General features: G+C 49.7%; 10 protein-coding genes across 10 annotated transcripts; 3 read left to right on the top strand and 7 right to left on the bottom strand.

Moving 5' to 3' along the window:
• Positions 1-17: 17 nt before the first annotated feature.
• Positions 18-1,947, bottom strand: An08g07740 (uncharacterized protein; the record flags this gene model as incomplete). The annotated part of the gene is made up of 4 exons (XM_059749200.1): positions 18-1,454; positions 1,479-1,594; positions 1,647-1,747; positions 1,829-1,947. The coding sequence occupies 4 exons, from the start codon at positions 1,945-1,947 to the stop codon at positions 18-20; spliced, it is 1,773 nt and encodes a 590-aa protein (XP_059606932.1).
• A 310-nt stretch (positions 1,948-2,257) lies between these two features.
• Positions 2,258-3,606, bottom strand: An08g07730 (hypothetical protein; the record flags this gene model as incomplete). The annotated part of the gene is made up of 5 exons (XM_059749199.1): positions 2,258-2,552; positions 2,606-2,768; positions 2,802-2,904; positions 2,988-3,060; positions 3,557-3,606. The coding sequence occupies 5 exons, from the start codon at positions 3,604-3,606 to the stop codon at positions 2,258-2,260; spliced, it is 684 nt and encodes a 227-aa protein (XP_059606931.1).
• Positions 3,607-3,677: 71 nt separating this feature from the next.
• An08g07720 (hypothetical protein) lies at positions 3,678-4,123 on the top strand (the record flags this gene model as incomplete). Its single annotated transcript, XM_059749198.1, has 3 exons — positions 3,678-3,780; positions 3,869-3,901; positions 4,011-4,123. 3 exons carry the CDS (start codon positions 3,678-3,680, stop codon positions 4,121-4,123), a joined length of 249 nt encoding a protein of 82 aa, XP_059606930.1.
• A 77-nt stretch (positions 4,124-4,200) lies between these two features.
• An08g07710 (uncharacterized protein) lies at positions 4,201-5,983 on the bottom strand (the record flags this gene model as incomplete). Its single annotated transcript, XM_001392851.3, has 2 exons — positions 4,201-5,202; positions 5,339-5,983. The coding sequence occupies 2 exons, from the start codon at positions 5,981-5,983 to the stop codon at positions 4,201-4,203; spliced, it is 1,647 nt and encodes a 548-aa protein (XP_001392888.1).
• A 59-nt stretch (positions 5,984-6,042) lies between these two features.
• An08g07700 (uncharacterized protein) lies at positions 6,043-7,463 on the top strand (the record flags this gene model as incomplete). The annotated part of the gene is made up of 5 exons (XM_059749197.1): positions 6,043-6,057; positions 6,163-6,222; positions 6,344-6,458; positions 7,079-7,172; positions 7,256-7,463. The coding sequence occupies 5 exons, from the start codon at positions 6,043-6,045 to the stop codon at positions 7,461-7,463; spliced, it is 492 nt and encodes a 163-aa protein (XP_059606929.1).
• Positions 7,464-7,587: 124 nt separating this feature from the next.
• Positions 7,588-8,093, bottom strand: An08g07690 (hypothetical protein; the record flags this gene model as incomplete). Its single annotated transcript, XM_059749196.1, has 3 exons — positions 7,588-7,697; positions 7,797-7,902; positions 7,995-8,093. 3 exons carry the CDS (start codon positions 8,091-8,093, stop codon positions 7,588-7,590), a joined length of 315 nt encoding a protein of 104 aa, XP_059606928.1.
• A 214-nt stretch (positions 8,094-8,307) lies between these two features.
• An08g07680 (hypothetical protein) lies at positions 8,308-10,290 on the bottom strand (the record flags this gene model as incomplete). Its single annotated transcript, XM_059749195.1, has 6 exons — positions 8,308-8,480; positions 9,109-9,204; positions 9,475-9,675; positions 9,755-9,812; positions 9,895-10,029; positions 10,162-10,290. The coding sequence occupies 6 exons, from the start codon at positions 10,288-10,290 to the stop codon at positions 8,308-8,310; spliced, it is 792 nt and encodes a 263-aa protein (XP_059606927.1).
• A 734-nt stretch (positions 10,291-11,024) lies between these two features.
• On the bottom strand, positions 11,025-11,798 carry An08g07670 (hypothetical protein; the record flags this gene model as incomplete). Its single annotated transcript, XM_059749194.1, has 4 exons — positions 11,025-11,090; positions 11,188-11,370; positions 11,453-11,557; positions 11,745-11,798. The coding sequence occupies 4 exons, from the start codon at positions 11,796-11,798 to the stop codon at positions 11,025-11,027; spliced, it is 408 nt and encodes a 135-aa protein (XP_059606926.1).
• Positions 11,799-11,906: 108 nt separating this feature from the next.
• An08g07660 (hypothetical protein) lies at positions 11,907-13,271 on the top strand (the record flags this gene model as incomplete). The annotated part of the gene is made up of 5 exons (XM_059749193.1): positions 11,907-12,025; positions 12,233-12,458; positions 12,479-12,646; positions 12,724-12,872; positions 13,076-13,271. 5 exons carry the CDS (start codon positions 11,907-11,909, stop codon positions 13,269-13,271), a joined length of 858 nt encoding a protein of 285 aa, XP_059606925.1.
• A 42-nt stretch (positions 13,272-13,313) lies between these two features.
• Positions 13,314-13,767, bottom strand: An08g07650 (hypothetical protein [truncated ORF]; the record flags this gene model as incomplete). The annotated part of the gene is made up of 3 exons (XM_059749192.1): positions 13,314-13,390; positions 13,450-13,506; positions 13,620-13,767. Coding segments are annotated over 3 exons (282 nt in total), but the record flags the coding sequence as incomplete, so codon positions are not given.
• Between the last annotated feature and the right edge of the window lie 448 nt (positions 13,768-14,215).

Below are 14,215 nucleotides of genomic sequence, written 5' to 3'. Positions count from 1 at the left end.
TCAGTTGCCTGGGGAGCCTAGACGATCGATCCATGATTGGATAATGGCTGGGGAGCAGCGCTTTGTGGCAATGCCATAATGAAAATGGGCAGAATAGCGCGAGCAGCTTGGTGAAATCGACTGCAGGAGTCGACGGACTGTAACTGTTCCACCTGCTTGGCAAAGGCGTCCCAGGCTTCCTTGGAGATAGCCAGAATATTCTTGAAAGGCACTGCGTTGACTTGGAAGCTGTCGCCAAATAACTTCATGAAGTCCTGTTCTAGGGTTCGCATGAACTGGATGTTGATCACACGGAGGTCGAGAGCCTGGCAGGTAGCCACGAGGTGGGCAGCTGCCATTTGTGACAAGACAGCAACTGCGTCTAAAGTGTAGCGACTCGATATCAGGGCAAGCGAGTTCAATGCCTGGTTTCCCATTTCGGCTGTCTGGACGTGGCTCCCAATAGGATTTGCGAGAAATCCTAGCTCTGACTGTAGCGCAGCGATCATGATATCTACACCCTTGAATGTGAACGACAGACTAGGCTCATCGGCAGACAAATTAGGAGGCAAGCCATTGTTCTTGGACGAATCGATCAGCTCTGTGCATTGTGCATAGAGCATACGGCCCATAGATTGAACGGCCTGCCTGGTTTTCTCCATGGCGCTCGTGATTGACTTCGCTTGGAAATTGCCACCGTGTAGAATACGAGCATTATCACCAGCCGTGTCGATGAGAGGGTTGTCCGTTACCGAATTCAGCTCCACGGAGATCTGCTGATATGCCAGTTCCAAGTCTTCAAGAAGTGGACCCATCCATTGCGCAGATGTGCGAATCGAGTACCGATCTTGTCGTAGGCTTCCCTGTCCGAAATCATTTCCGTCATTGAGCAGCTTCGAGTTGGAAAGAAATTTGTACAAATTCTTGGCAGCCGTTGTTTGTCCGGGGTGAGGGCGAACTTTTGCAAAGAATGGATCGAAGCTTTCGCTAGTACCGTGTAAAGCTTCGACACTCATCGCTGCAAGAACCTGACTCAGAGCAGCAAGGCCAAGGGTCTCATGCAAAGCCAGCCCACCCACGGCTGCAGAGGTCGCCGTTCCGTTCACGATTGCCAGGCCTTCTTTCGCATCTAGACAGACAAACGGTATTGAACTCTCTTTGAGGGCGACATCAGCCCCTTTGACTTGGCAATCGGAGCTGCGGCCGCGCTTCCAGACGTGAATAGAGGGGTGCCCTTGCATCGCTCCACCGATGTATGATAGTGGACTGAGATCACCAGAGGCCGATATACTGCCTCTCAATGGAACTCGGGGTGTGATATGTTGCTCTATCATCCGGAGCAGCACGTCCAAGACCGACTGCCGGATGCCGGATGATCCAGAGGCAAGGCAGTTTAACCGGATAATCATGGTTGCTCGGGTCCAAGACTCTGGCATGATGGTCGCGGAGATTGGATCGTCCAGGGGGAGGATGTCCTCATTCGGCTTGTTTACAACAACCGGGCTCGACCCATCCAGTTTGACACCAGCCTGGAGCATCTGTAGTAAATTCTCTTGCAGCTTGTTCACGGCATCTGTGGTTGTATCGGCACTACCGCCGAAACCCGTATTGACGCCTGTAGCATGTGAATATACATCGACTATTGCAACGGAAAAGCAAGGGCTAACCGTAGATTAGCTCCCCGTCCGCCAAATGTTTCCTCAACACCGCTTCCGACCGTTGAACGTGCTTGCGGGTGCTTTGTGAAAGCGACACGCGTTTTCCATATCTAGCAGAGAGTTAGCGGCACAACCGCAGCCGCCAGATTTCCACAACACTATTTTGAGCGTAACAAGGAATAATGGCCTACCGTGCACCGGCAACGACGGTGGCTAAGTCCAAGGTCTTGCCATCCAGATCGCGCCCAATATCGTTGGAGGACAGGGCATTGTTGAGGGCGGTCCAATGGTGGATAAGCAGAGTATTCATTTTTTATCTCTTTTTTCAGACACTTTGCATATCGAAGAAAATGTCATTGGTATTAAGAAGGATATCGAGGATGCGCTGAGTAGATTCTAGAGAGTTGGGCCAACACTTGAATATATAATCTTGAGGGTTACACGTCAGATGGAACACGTCGACTCCATTATTTGAAAGGGGTTGCCATTTCAGTACCTTACCTCAAGGAGCTCCCCACAGACACATTCCAATGCTGTGCGCGTCTGATTCACCGAACAGTTCAGTGATAAGTATAGCCGTAATACAAGGGCGATCCAGCGGAGAAGCTGTGATACACAATCTAGATAGCTGAAAACGTGGAGATATAATCTTCACGGATCGGCCACATATCTCCGGCCCGTTGGAACGAACCGTAAGGAGGTTTTCGGGCGCGCGTGGCAATGTGGTATTGGCTCCATCCCTGCGAGTCAGTCAGGGCCAGATTGCAGGTGTGCTTGAGACAGTCGAAGTGTGGATGTCCTAGACCTTCTAGCCTATATCTAGCTTTGGGGCGACTTGAACACTTGAGCCTGGCACGGTCCTCGAATCTCGGTAGGCTTGGCTTGAGGCCAAACAAGAGCTCGAGCCGATCTAGACTTTGCATTCATGAAAAAGGAAGAATGCTGATCACCAGAAAATCATACGATACTTAGCAGATTCGACAGCCTCAACTAAAGCAGTGATATCCAAAAGGGAACAATGTATGCACGGCGTGACCGAATTGTTCTGGAAGACGAGGGCGGATGACAAGCACTGTGAGACAACCAATCCTTTGGCCACAGAAGCGTAGCAGCCATAGGTCAATCCACCATCTGCAGCTCCTCAACGTCATTGATCGAAGGTACCACGAGTGACGCATTGCCCCAGTAGAAGAACACATATGGTGAGTAACTTGAGCTCTTCATCAACTTCAGCCGAAAGGAAAATAAAGTTACCGAATAGAACCACCTTCCCGTTCCCGTGGAACAGATTATTTACCTGGTAGTACTACTATTACTGTAAATAGCGGATGATCTAGACCTCCAACTTACATCTTGCCACATCCTTACATTCCCCGCTGCCCATCCCTTCAAGTCGCTCCAATCGATGTTCTCAACCAAGTTTCTGCAGACTAGTAACCCATGCGGTCATGCCTTCATTTTGATAGGTTGCTTGGCTCGCGATGTAGCACATTGTGCAACCCTGCTGTGAACACCCACCCCCCCGTGAAGTGCGCGATCAAATATCCTTCATTTTGCATCATTCGGCAGACCATGGAGATCGATCGATTTTTCCTTCAGCGCTGTGATTGTCTGGCAAATCGCGCCTCCTTGCTTGGGCTTCTTTGTGATTGGGCTTACTGCTCTCTGGCATAGAACTCTAAATCTGGGGAAAGGAGATGGTGTATTGTGCTAAGTACTAGTATATTTCCCGTTAAGATTCGTAGTTCCAAGGGGGGAAACTGGTGTGGAGAGGAATTTATCTCCGAACGAACAGTTGGCCGTCATCACGGGACAAGGACTTGGCTATGGGATGCATATTACATCTACGACACACGATGGCGAGAATCATTCCACTCGAGGTGTTCAAAGTTGAACCTTAGTATTTTCACAGTCATGACCTGTACTGTGGTATCTGCCCTGCAGTCTCAGTGCCGAGTTTAGACGGCATCGCCCGCCAATTATTAATACAACGGATTAGTTTCCCTCCTGCCCCCTTTCTCCCCCAACAAATACGCAGTAATGAAGCATCAAGCCGATGATGATGATGATAGAGTTATGTTTGGACTCCACCGAACGCCTTCTATGACGATGACCAAAACATTCAAGAACCCCAAGGTATATGGTTAAAGAAAGACAGAAGCACGCTATGCAGCAACAGACCAAGAAATAAAGAAGGAAGCGATGCCTGTATCCATGCAATGTGACAATAGGTGACAAAGGAAATGTTGAACGTAGCTCGACGGGTCATGTACTTTTTGTTCCAAAGACGAAAACAAAAATGGGAGATTGTATGCACGGTGTATGAGACAAAGGAAATTAGAAGTGAGTAGATGTGGGGGAATGAGTAAGTAGTCAACGATCGAGATTGGGCACACATGACACAAAAGAAAGTGCACATTAAGATCGTTATCTTTGTAGTTCCTGCTACAAGCCCGGAGCGCTTCAAGGACGGCGTAGCTCCTTAAGCGATGAGAAAAGAATGGGGTGTGCATGTCTCGATCGAGACCTTGATGGGGAGGAGGTGCTATGCGAAGAACAACACTTAGTCGTTCACCATGTCGTCCAAGGCCATTTTGCGCCGCTTGGCTGGCCTGCTGCCCTCAGTGTCCGCCTCGGTCGTTGGTGGTTCATCGGGGGCAGGTACAAGCGACATGTGCATTGCGTGTCTCTCTGCAGTTGAGCCAGGTCCTAATTGCCGAGGGACGGGCTCCCCATACCCCATGTCAGATGCGGCGTGTCGCATTTGACTGCTAGGGGATAGTGGGTCGATGAAGCCATGCGAGGGCATTTGTTGCCGGTGCTCCTGCTGAAGAAATTCTTCCCGCGTCCGCGGCGACCAAGCTCCTGGGTACGGATCGCTCAGGCGATGCCCTTGCGACGTTGAGGCCGGTGTTCCCATCGTGGGAGGGTAAATGGGCGGAAGTCTTACTGGAGATTCCAAATAGCCTTCCCGCGGATCCCTAGACATTGGAGATTCTCCCATTGGCATCCGATTAGACATCCGGGCGCTTTCTGGATAGGGCGAAATTGGGACAAAGGATTGCTGATACTGGGGCGGCGTGGTAGTAGGGTTCATGCCTTGATGCGTGTAGGATGACAGTGGTCTTCCCATGCCCATAGGCATCCGTTGCCCTCCCAAGGCTGGGTTGTACCCAACAGGCATCGGGACATAACCGGGTGGAGAAGCCGCTGTTATGGACTGTGCAGAGCCAGAAGAAGAAAACCGTCTGTGCCCAACACTGCGCTGCATTATCGACGGGTCTATGGCCTGCGAGTATACGGGAGCGGCCCATCTCTGTGGATGCCCAGCCGACGCTCTCATGGCCATGGCGCCCGTCTGCGCCCCAGGCATTTGAAGATCTGTCATGGGGCGAATCTCACGGGAAGATGTAGCTCTGTGTAGGGTGCGTCGTGATTGGGGGCCGTGCTGCTCTCCTTGTGTCGCTCGATTGTCCATATGAGCTGCATAGGTTCTAAGCGATGCTTCTTCCGCCTTCAATGGCGGCCTTCCTCGCTTCTTGTGCGTAACATCAACACAGGTGGCCTGTTCATGTCAGTAATAGTTCATAATAGCAGTGCAAAATGAAGTTTCTGCCTTTTCTTGGGGGTAGTCAGAGACCAGATGCCACCCCCTTCACGTTCAGATAGGCTAGCGACCAAAGAAATATGATGATACTCACTTCTTTCCCTGACAGAACGCATCTTCGACATGGCCGCGCCGGATCGCACCCTAGGTGCTTCTTTTTACAGTTAACGCATGCTGATGCAACATGAGCTTTGGTGCGTCGGGTGGGCTTTTGCGGCAAAGCCCGCGCCGTTGTACCGGGAGGTGAAGTTCCAAAGGAAGGTTGCGCATAAGCGGTAGCGGTAGCTTGCGAGATGCCTTGGCCTACCAGCGAGGGTGGCAGTCGCGATGAGGCGAAGGCATCGCCCACGGGAAAGGGTTGTCGCAGCACTTCGTCGGCTGAGGCCGGGGCCACACGTTGGGTCACAGACTCGTGAGTGGTAACGGCGCCAGCAGATCCTGGAGGCAGGACCGGTCCTGACAGCCCCGCGGATACAGAGGTTGCAGCGGTCACCGTTGTCGCGGCTTGGGGCAGCTCTGGATGTCCGGGGCGCCTGACGGGTCCAGAAGTGTCCAGCGGGTCGTCTGCTGGAACCGAACCGGACATAGAGCGAGGGAGAGGCAGATCCCGCGGGGGATATCGACGAGCATTTGTCGACCGAGGCAAATTCAACGACAGCCGCTCCGGGCCCGGATCAAACCTGGGGTGTCCAAACTCTGTAGCGATGAAGGAAGAAGGAGGAAGGACTAATGATTGCATCTGGTAAACCTTGGTCCCGTTGACAATGGAATCACTGAGGGGAGAATAGGTTCACAAGAATGGAAGGCGATCTGGTTCGGATCTTAAAGTAGGCAACATATCTGGTCTTCAGGGCCCTATTTGATTCTTCAGCTCGTATAGTACTGTCCTTGGGTTGCGGTGTGTTGTTCAGTTGCCAGTCATCATTGAAACCTCACGCTTGCAGGCCGGGAGGAGCACAGGGAGCTTATAATCAGTCAGTTAAGGATCACTATTGGAGGAGTCAGAAACTAGGATGCGTCGATCAGCAGAGGGAAGCCAGATTGTGACAGCAGTTTTCCATAGCTTCGATGGTCCCCATCCTGGGATGATTTATTGCAGCATGGTGGGCGATCACTGGGGCCAGGGAAAATGCACGGAATGGTCATGGGCGAAAAAGCAATAATTCAGGAAAGCAAAAAGGCAGCAGCCAGACAAGAAGCAGCAGCAGAACCAAGTTAGATGCAAATAAATTACACCACTTCAGGCGTACCTTACCTTTCAGTACACCGATGAGCGTGTAGGGCTTAATTCTTTTTTTGACTTTGTTTTATTTTCTATATTCTATTTTCTGAATTTCGCACTTTTTATGAATTTCTTTTTTATTCCTTTCTTATTTATTATTTATTCCCTCCCTTTTTTTTTTTCTCTTTGGGGAATTGCTCATTTTTCCTGTTCATGTTTTCTAGTGGATTTTTCTTTTCCTTCTTTATTAATTTCTTCACTTATTTCGTATTATTCTGTTTTCCTTTTGTTGTTACTAGTATAATATTTATTTTGAAAAATCAACTTGAGAGGTAAGAAGTATGAACTGGCCCAACTCTCCCGAACAACCAGAACTGCGGGAACGGTGAACTATACCGGAAAGTGAGGCGTAAAATCCCGATGGGATCTCACAGTCTGTTACCAACACACAGAGGGAGAGATGTCAGAAATTGAATATATAAAATAAGATAAAATAAAAGGTTCAAATAAAAAAAAAAGACGGGTCAAAGTAAAATACCACAGAATGGGGGGAGGAAATCAAATGATCAAATTGGAAAGGGGAATCATTCACTAATAGGAGGTTTTTGTTAGGACCCGACGCCCCAGAAGTACAAGTTGTCAACGGCCAAAAGGCAGTTGGCGATTCCAAGGGGAACAGAACAGAGCGAAAAAACCCGGCTGGGCGGTCTAGTTCCCCCGAGACGTGGGCCTCATCGAAGAAAGGCATGAATGGGAAAAATAAAATAAAATAACATATTAATGATGGAGAAAATGTGATCAGAGATTAGTGGCCCCCTCTCCTTCTGCGTCATTGCCCGCAGCTTGTGACAAGGCTTATACCTCGACATACAAAGTAAATCACCCTGAAAGGGAGAGAGCGAGAAAGAAAGAAGGAGAAAGCCTTGTTTGCTTGGTCGACCCGGCCGTAGTGGGAAATCAGAAGTGGGTAACTGGTGGCCAGTGCAACCCCGACTAGCAGCCGATAGACCTGATCTCCATCATGGTAGTAGATCTTAAATGGGGTAAATGTATCTTTGGCTCCGTCGAGTCTGGAAATATGTGAGTATGGAGATTAGTGAGGTTCGGAGAAACGAGTGATATCAATGCTCCGGAAGGAAGAGGGGATGGGGGGTTCCGACTTGAATGGGTTCCCACCAAAGCGATGATGAAGGACTGAATGACTGAATGACTTTCTGCTTCTTCAACTGTCCTGTGCTTGTTAATATTCCGCTGGGAGGACCTTCTTCCCTTTTTTCTTATTCTTTATTTTTTTTTACCTTTCTTTCCCCCCTGATTATCCTAGTCGTACCATCATCATTGGTGATCCTTCTCTTACTGTAGACCACCTCTTCCTCCCTGTTCGCTGGGAAGGAGTTCCCGCCGAGAAACTGGAGAGTTCGCTCGTCCTGTCCGGCCTGCTGGATCAGAAGCAGTGGCTTGCATAAGATGGGCCATTGGGACTGGATGCCGCTGTCAGTGACACCCACCTAAAAGGGTAAAACAAAACCCAGTTGGGGAGAAGGAGGAGGAGAAAAAGGAAGAGGGGAACTGGAACTGGCACTGGGATTGGGACCAACACCGGCCAGTAAGAGGGAGATCGACTCATTTCTTTTTCCTCATTTTTCCTACCTTTTCTCTTTGCGGTTCTTAAATCATCATAATATCCCCCTTTGTTTATCTAATTATTCCATTTGATTCATTTTGTCTTCGTTTTATTTATTTATTAATTTATATTTCATATATCTATATATTTCTTATTCACAATTTACTCTTATTTGTATTTTACTTCTAGTCCTGATTTCCTGATCGTTCAGTGCCAATCAGTGAGCCCGGAAGCAAGGCGAAGGGGAGGGAGCCACGGATCGACATGGACGCCCGCCCGCGGCGCCCATTGCCAATAGTCCGCTCGGTAGAATTGGGAGGGGAGGAAAAGGACATTCCGTCCCCAGTTTGACACGCGCTACCGAATAAAGACGGAGAAGGAATAACTGCGCTGCCAGGATTTAAAGCTCGTCGACCGATTGCATTGGGCGGGTAAACCCAAAAGGTGACGGTGTGTGTATTCCTTGTGTACCCATCCCACCCTCCCCCCGTGATTCAGGATAAGACTAAGGAGAATGATGTCCTGATTCTGCTAGTCTGGTGAGAATGCCTACGTCCTAGACTTTTCAAACCGTTTGGTTTGATGGGGTGGTTATTACGCTACCTAGTAAGTAATAGTAGTAGTAGGTTTGATTCTTTTCTTTTGCTGGGGAGGGGGGCGGCCATCTTCCTTCTCCCCTTCCCTCTCCTTCGAAGAAGCAAGACCAAAGTTCAAGCGTCGCTGTGTGTTTAGATCCCAACTAAAAATTGAAGTATGGACTGGGTTTAAGGAGAGAAAAGAACGTGGTCATCTCGGAAGCTCTCCAGTGATGTTTCTCACTTTGCCTGCTTTCTTTTCCCCCACCACCTCCTCTTTGCAACTCTGCTACTAGTATTGTCCTTCCCCTCATACTTACTGTATTTTCGGGATGCGCGTCTCATAATTGGGGGGCCATTACTCACCAATAATATTGGTTTATCTGGTTATTCGCCTGCTTACGTCGCTCTCTTCCCCTCTTGAGATCAAGGTTGCTATATACTCCGGCCAGGCGTGTGCCGGAAATCGCGCTTCAAGGCAACCTCATTCTTCCCAGAGCCAACAGGATAACGATAAAATAGCCGCACTGCAGCCTGCACTGGAGTCTAGTCTCGGTCATCGGACGCCATGTTTCTTTTGCTAGGGCTTGAATACGCCTGCGAGGTGCATAATTGATATCAAATCGACGTGTTGTCACTCACATGGCTGGCGGTTCGCGTGCCGTGCAAGGGATGAAGAACGCTATGAAGACATGACCAAAGTAATGCGTCGCGAGGCCTCTGAGGGAGCCTCCTTGGGGGTTTACGAGCTCCTTAATCGGGGTTGGACAGTAGGATTGTGCTACATATTGGGGCTTCAATGAATAAACGCCAGCTCAATAGCCCGAACCACTGGACTGAGAGCCCGCAATTCTCCGTGTGGTTTCTGCAATAGGTTATGCTGGGTCCCACCCACGCAGCGTTAATACGGAGTGGATAAACGGGTGTGTGTGTGTGCCAGTTCAGGAATGTATGTGCCACATTATGCCAGCGCCGGACTGGATGGATTCGGCCGGTCGGCTCTTTGGGCCCTGCAGGCCAAAGCCCGGCACACCTATGGTTGATCATGATTCAGTTCCAACATAAGAATTGGATAAGCGTGATAAACACCGGCATTGGTGGCTGAGAAGTAGATAGTCCGCATTGGGATGCAAGAATGCTCTAACCGCTCTTGCCATCAGGCTGTCACTTCAAGCATACTGAAGCGCCGAAGCGTCGGTCTAGACTGCATGATGGTGAGAAGCACGAACAGGGGGGAGGCAGATCCCACACAATGTCCAGCCACAATGTCGAGCTCTCACCAACGCGTCCTTATTGTCCGGGACATGCGAACAAACCACGGTGATGCTTGCTTCCAAACAAGATGTGGCTGCAGCAACAGCGCCCTGGCCAGTGGAACGACCGTGTACCTCAATGGTTCAATCACCTGAGCGCCGGAAATTTTGCAGGGGAGGGGGGGCGCGCCCCAGTGTCGGTGATGGGCAGAAAAGTTGAATGGCCCCCTCGGATGATCTGACCCTTGGATGAACGGAAAGATCCACCTGGATTCGCCGAGCACAGAACACGGAACCAAGGCGCGTGGGCGAAGCAAGAGGAACCACTTTGGATGGCTTCTCGACAACGGTTTTTCCCATGGCATATGCCATGGGGCGTTAGCAGACCGGTGTATCACCTACAATGGGATTTTCATTTGCTTTTCCTTTTTCTTTCCCTTCTCCTGTGTTGTTGCCGCCCCCTTTTCTTCAGGTCTAATTGATGCAATTACTCCTTTGGGTTGGCCTGAACTGACCCAGCGGGAATGTTATCTGGAGTCCTACTTAATACCAAGTCACGATACAATTTTGGGGCCGGTTCACGGGAGCCACTGCGGGGAATTTCTCAGGTTAACGTTTTGGGCTACCATATGACAGCACCGTCCTTAGCCCCTCCCAAGCTCCATCATGGATCAATCCGAGCTCGGAGACAAAACTTGGGATTGGAAATCATTTCAGATGAGAGATGATCCCCTACAACATCCTCTTTCCTCAGCAAAAGACATAGCACAGACACACTGATCGGGGCGGCTATGGCAGTTGGTTGGCAGTGATGGCACATACTTTTTTAGTATGCGGGATGCCCGCAAGGGATTTGATTGTACAGCCTAACCATCCTAATCCACTGGACTTACGCGCTAGGACAGACGGACGGTTCGGTTCTGGTTGATTCTCGCTGGAAGGGAAGCTGCCAGCACGATGGATCTGCCCATTAGGGGCCGACGACTGCCAATAGTTCAAGCGACCGCGTCCCCCCCTCCATCCTTAGACTCAATGGGGTAAGGGGCAAAGCCATGAAGGATGATGCACCATGCAGGCTGCAGGCTGGACGCGTACGGAGAGATAGCTTAGTCTGTCACTATAATCACGATCCCCGCGTTCCCCGGGAGAGGTAATTCTGGTGAATCCTCGAGCTTTCACCTCACCCACCCATACGAAATTACGATGGGAGAGTCTCCACGCAATGGGATTGTTCCAATTGCAAGTCAACTAAAATGTTCAGCTGCAAACTGCGAAGGAAGCAGATCTGCCATTTCCCCATTGGGGCTTAGCTTGGCCGGGGCCACACCAACCCGATTGGGAAACACGCAGTGCCTGACGAGGCAACGATTGGCGCCCATTATTTGTCATCTGCTCGAGGCTCAAACAGACTATCGCTCGGACTACTGACGCCGCACCGATACTAACTCGGCTCTAATGATAGCTAGATACTTATCACGCCAGCTATCGATCTATCTATATCGGTGCTGAAGCTGAGCGGGTGTTGGTGCTGGACCTGTATCCGATCGCACTGCTCATTTGCTGGGGGCATTCGGCTGAGAATGCCTTCTATTCTAGAGTCACCCACTTCGATGAGACCGCCTGACTCGTGACGGATCAGCTTCAAAAAAATCAACGGGCGGAATACACACTAGCCAAAGACTAGAGCGGAGAAGGAAAGCCGAGAAGCTCAGACACGGAAAAGCTAATCCAAAAATCACCGGTGTTGACCATCGCTTCATATGGCGATCAGGCGGGTTGCACATCCGACCTCACACAATAACTGCTAGTACGTGTCCGGGCTACACAAGGATATGGTTTAATTTTCCGAGAAGGGTCTTCCCGAGAGGGGCCCTAGCCATGCTTGGTTTGCGCAGAGCGACACGAGGGGCAATGATCACAGCAGACGCCTAGAGTTGTCGTCTGCAACGCCTCGGATATAACTGCTTCTTGCCAACCCGACCCGAGTCATGGGACATCGTGATACCTATCTACTCTGTTCTGTTCCTTTGAAAGGGGCTACGTTATACCCTTTGAATTTAATTCGATCTCCGTCTAGGCGCGCGGGTATGGGTAACAGCACAGCAGTGTTGCGTGATAGTTCAATCTGAATACCCGTATCACTGTGAAAAGTCCTCAGATCACGGCGATCACTTATTCTTCCCTTCAAGCAGATTGCAGGTAGCATAATATACGACCAAAGTCAAGAATTAAGACAAACGGTAAGGGGGAATTGCCACACTGCCAACGATAACAACGTGCATTAAACAACTGACGCAAGATCTAGTTGAGCCAGGCTATTCGATTTGCCACTCGATGGACACTCCCGCTTCACCGACGTATTGGCCGTCGGGAGTGCGTACTTCGTACGTATTGGCGGCGCTTTGAGCGGACCGAGTGAAAGAGCCACCGTAACGCGGATTGCAGCGACACGACTTCGGAAAGACCGTGTTCTTCTCTTGGTCCCGGCTTACGATGCTTCGGAGGAAAGAACCAATCAGTCTAGCCTCGTTGCTGGCACGGTGGGTTGCGTGATATCAAGTATGCCAACGGGTTAAGTCCTCCCAACGATATCGACGTGGCGAGTATAGATGCATCTTGGTCGCGGCTGTACATGGTGTCTCATGCGCTCAGTGTGGCTGCTGTGCAACCTGCTGTCGCTACGCGCCCCGTGACAGCCCCAGTGAAGGCAAATACTTCTGCGTATGAAGTACGCCAGCTAAGAGCGGCAACTCACTATCGATGACTGTGATCTGGACGGACGTGATGGTCTGCGCGAGTCAGCAGTTGCGTGGGAAAACTTTGACAATCTTGCCGGAGCAATACATGGTGACCGCGTTGACTTCAGCCTTGGCGGTGGCACCCACCCAGTCTACCGAGAGGGCCAGAATTTGCGAGCGAGATGGCTGCATGACGGACGTTGAGCCCGGCAGCCTGTGCTGCATTACGGAGTGACCAGTCATCTGCATGGGGTGTTGATGTTGAGCACGTCCGATAATGGCAAATTCAGCAGAGTGTCGGTGAGGATATGACCGGTATTGTTATGAGTTACCCAGTCTGGCTTCAAAGTGTCTCCTCTCTTTGAGTTTGGGCATCCCGCTTCCTAAACGCTAATTCAGCTTTTTCTCCTTTGGGGCAGTCAAAGCGATCTCTTATCGGAACGGTCCGTGAAGAGCGCCATTGCTCGCTCCACCAGCGATGGAAGGGGCAGTCAATTATTGAAAACGGAGGTAAATCCATGGCATGTCTGCATATCAGCGACGGCACCTGAAAGCTCCATATCTCCATGGCCCGTGCTCTGCTACGGGGTGAATCCTCCGTCAATCTATGAGTAGCAGTACAGTAGATCATCAGATGGCCAATTATCATGGTTGTTCTTATAGCGGCCTGATATGAGGCTCAGAGATACGGCCCATTGCAATTGCAACTGGAACTGCACTGATACTTGGACCAGCTGTAGTACTTAATACAACAAGAGGCAATCTGTCAAAGGGCATGCCACTATAGAAGAACCATCCAACTCAGACTGAAGACCATTCGTCCAATTAAGTGGTCTCCTTCTACAGTAGTCTGCTCACGCACTGAACACCCACTAATCTAGTAATGTGATTGACCTCGTCTCAACGAAGTGACAGATCTCAATCGTGAGCTGTGCTAATCGACAGTGACCCAGCTTTGTATACTCGCCCAGTAGTATTTTGCCACAGTGCTCAACGAGGCTGGTAGATGATCATCAATTGCTTTCTGGAAGACACTATCAATTACTGTTATAAAATCGAAGACAATTCGTCCAGCTACGACCGAATGCTGTATCTGACTATCATAACCAGGAGCTGCGTATACCTCCTATCAGGAATTTCTAAGTTTCAGCTTGTCCTAATATGGATCTTTTGATTTACTTTGGTTTATGTTCTATTGAGCTTTTCTGTGCTTGATATATATGATTTTAGGTATTCAAGTCTTGAGTGGGTTCACTTAGTCTAGCCTATCAGGACATTATTTATACACTGAATAGGAGCTATGAGGTATTGCCTGTGTGGATATCAACACATTGGTCATGTAGAATTAAATACCTTAATATGTCCCCAAAGTACTTGCTTAACTTGTAGCATAGGATACCTGATATAGTTACAAGAGAATGCCATAATACACTGAATCAAGTTACTACTTAACAATAGACCCTGTTTTCATCCACAACCCGACTCCCCACAATATACTCTTATACCCAAATACTATCAACATTGTATACTATGAACCCCCCAAAACAACCCTAATTTCC

This window comes from Aspergillus niger (assembly GCF_000002855.4).
Source record: "Aspergillus niger supercontig An08".
Taxonomy (NCBI): Eukaryota; Fungi; Ascomycota; class Eurotiomycetes; order Eurotiales; family Aspergillaceae; genus Aspergillus; species Aspergillus niger.
Note: the sequence above shows the minus strand (reverse complement) of the source record. Positions and strands in the feature narration are given on the sequence as shown.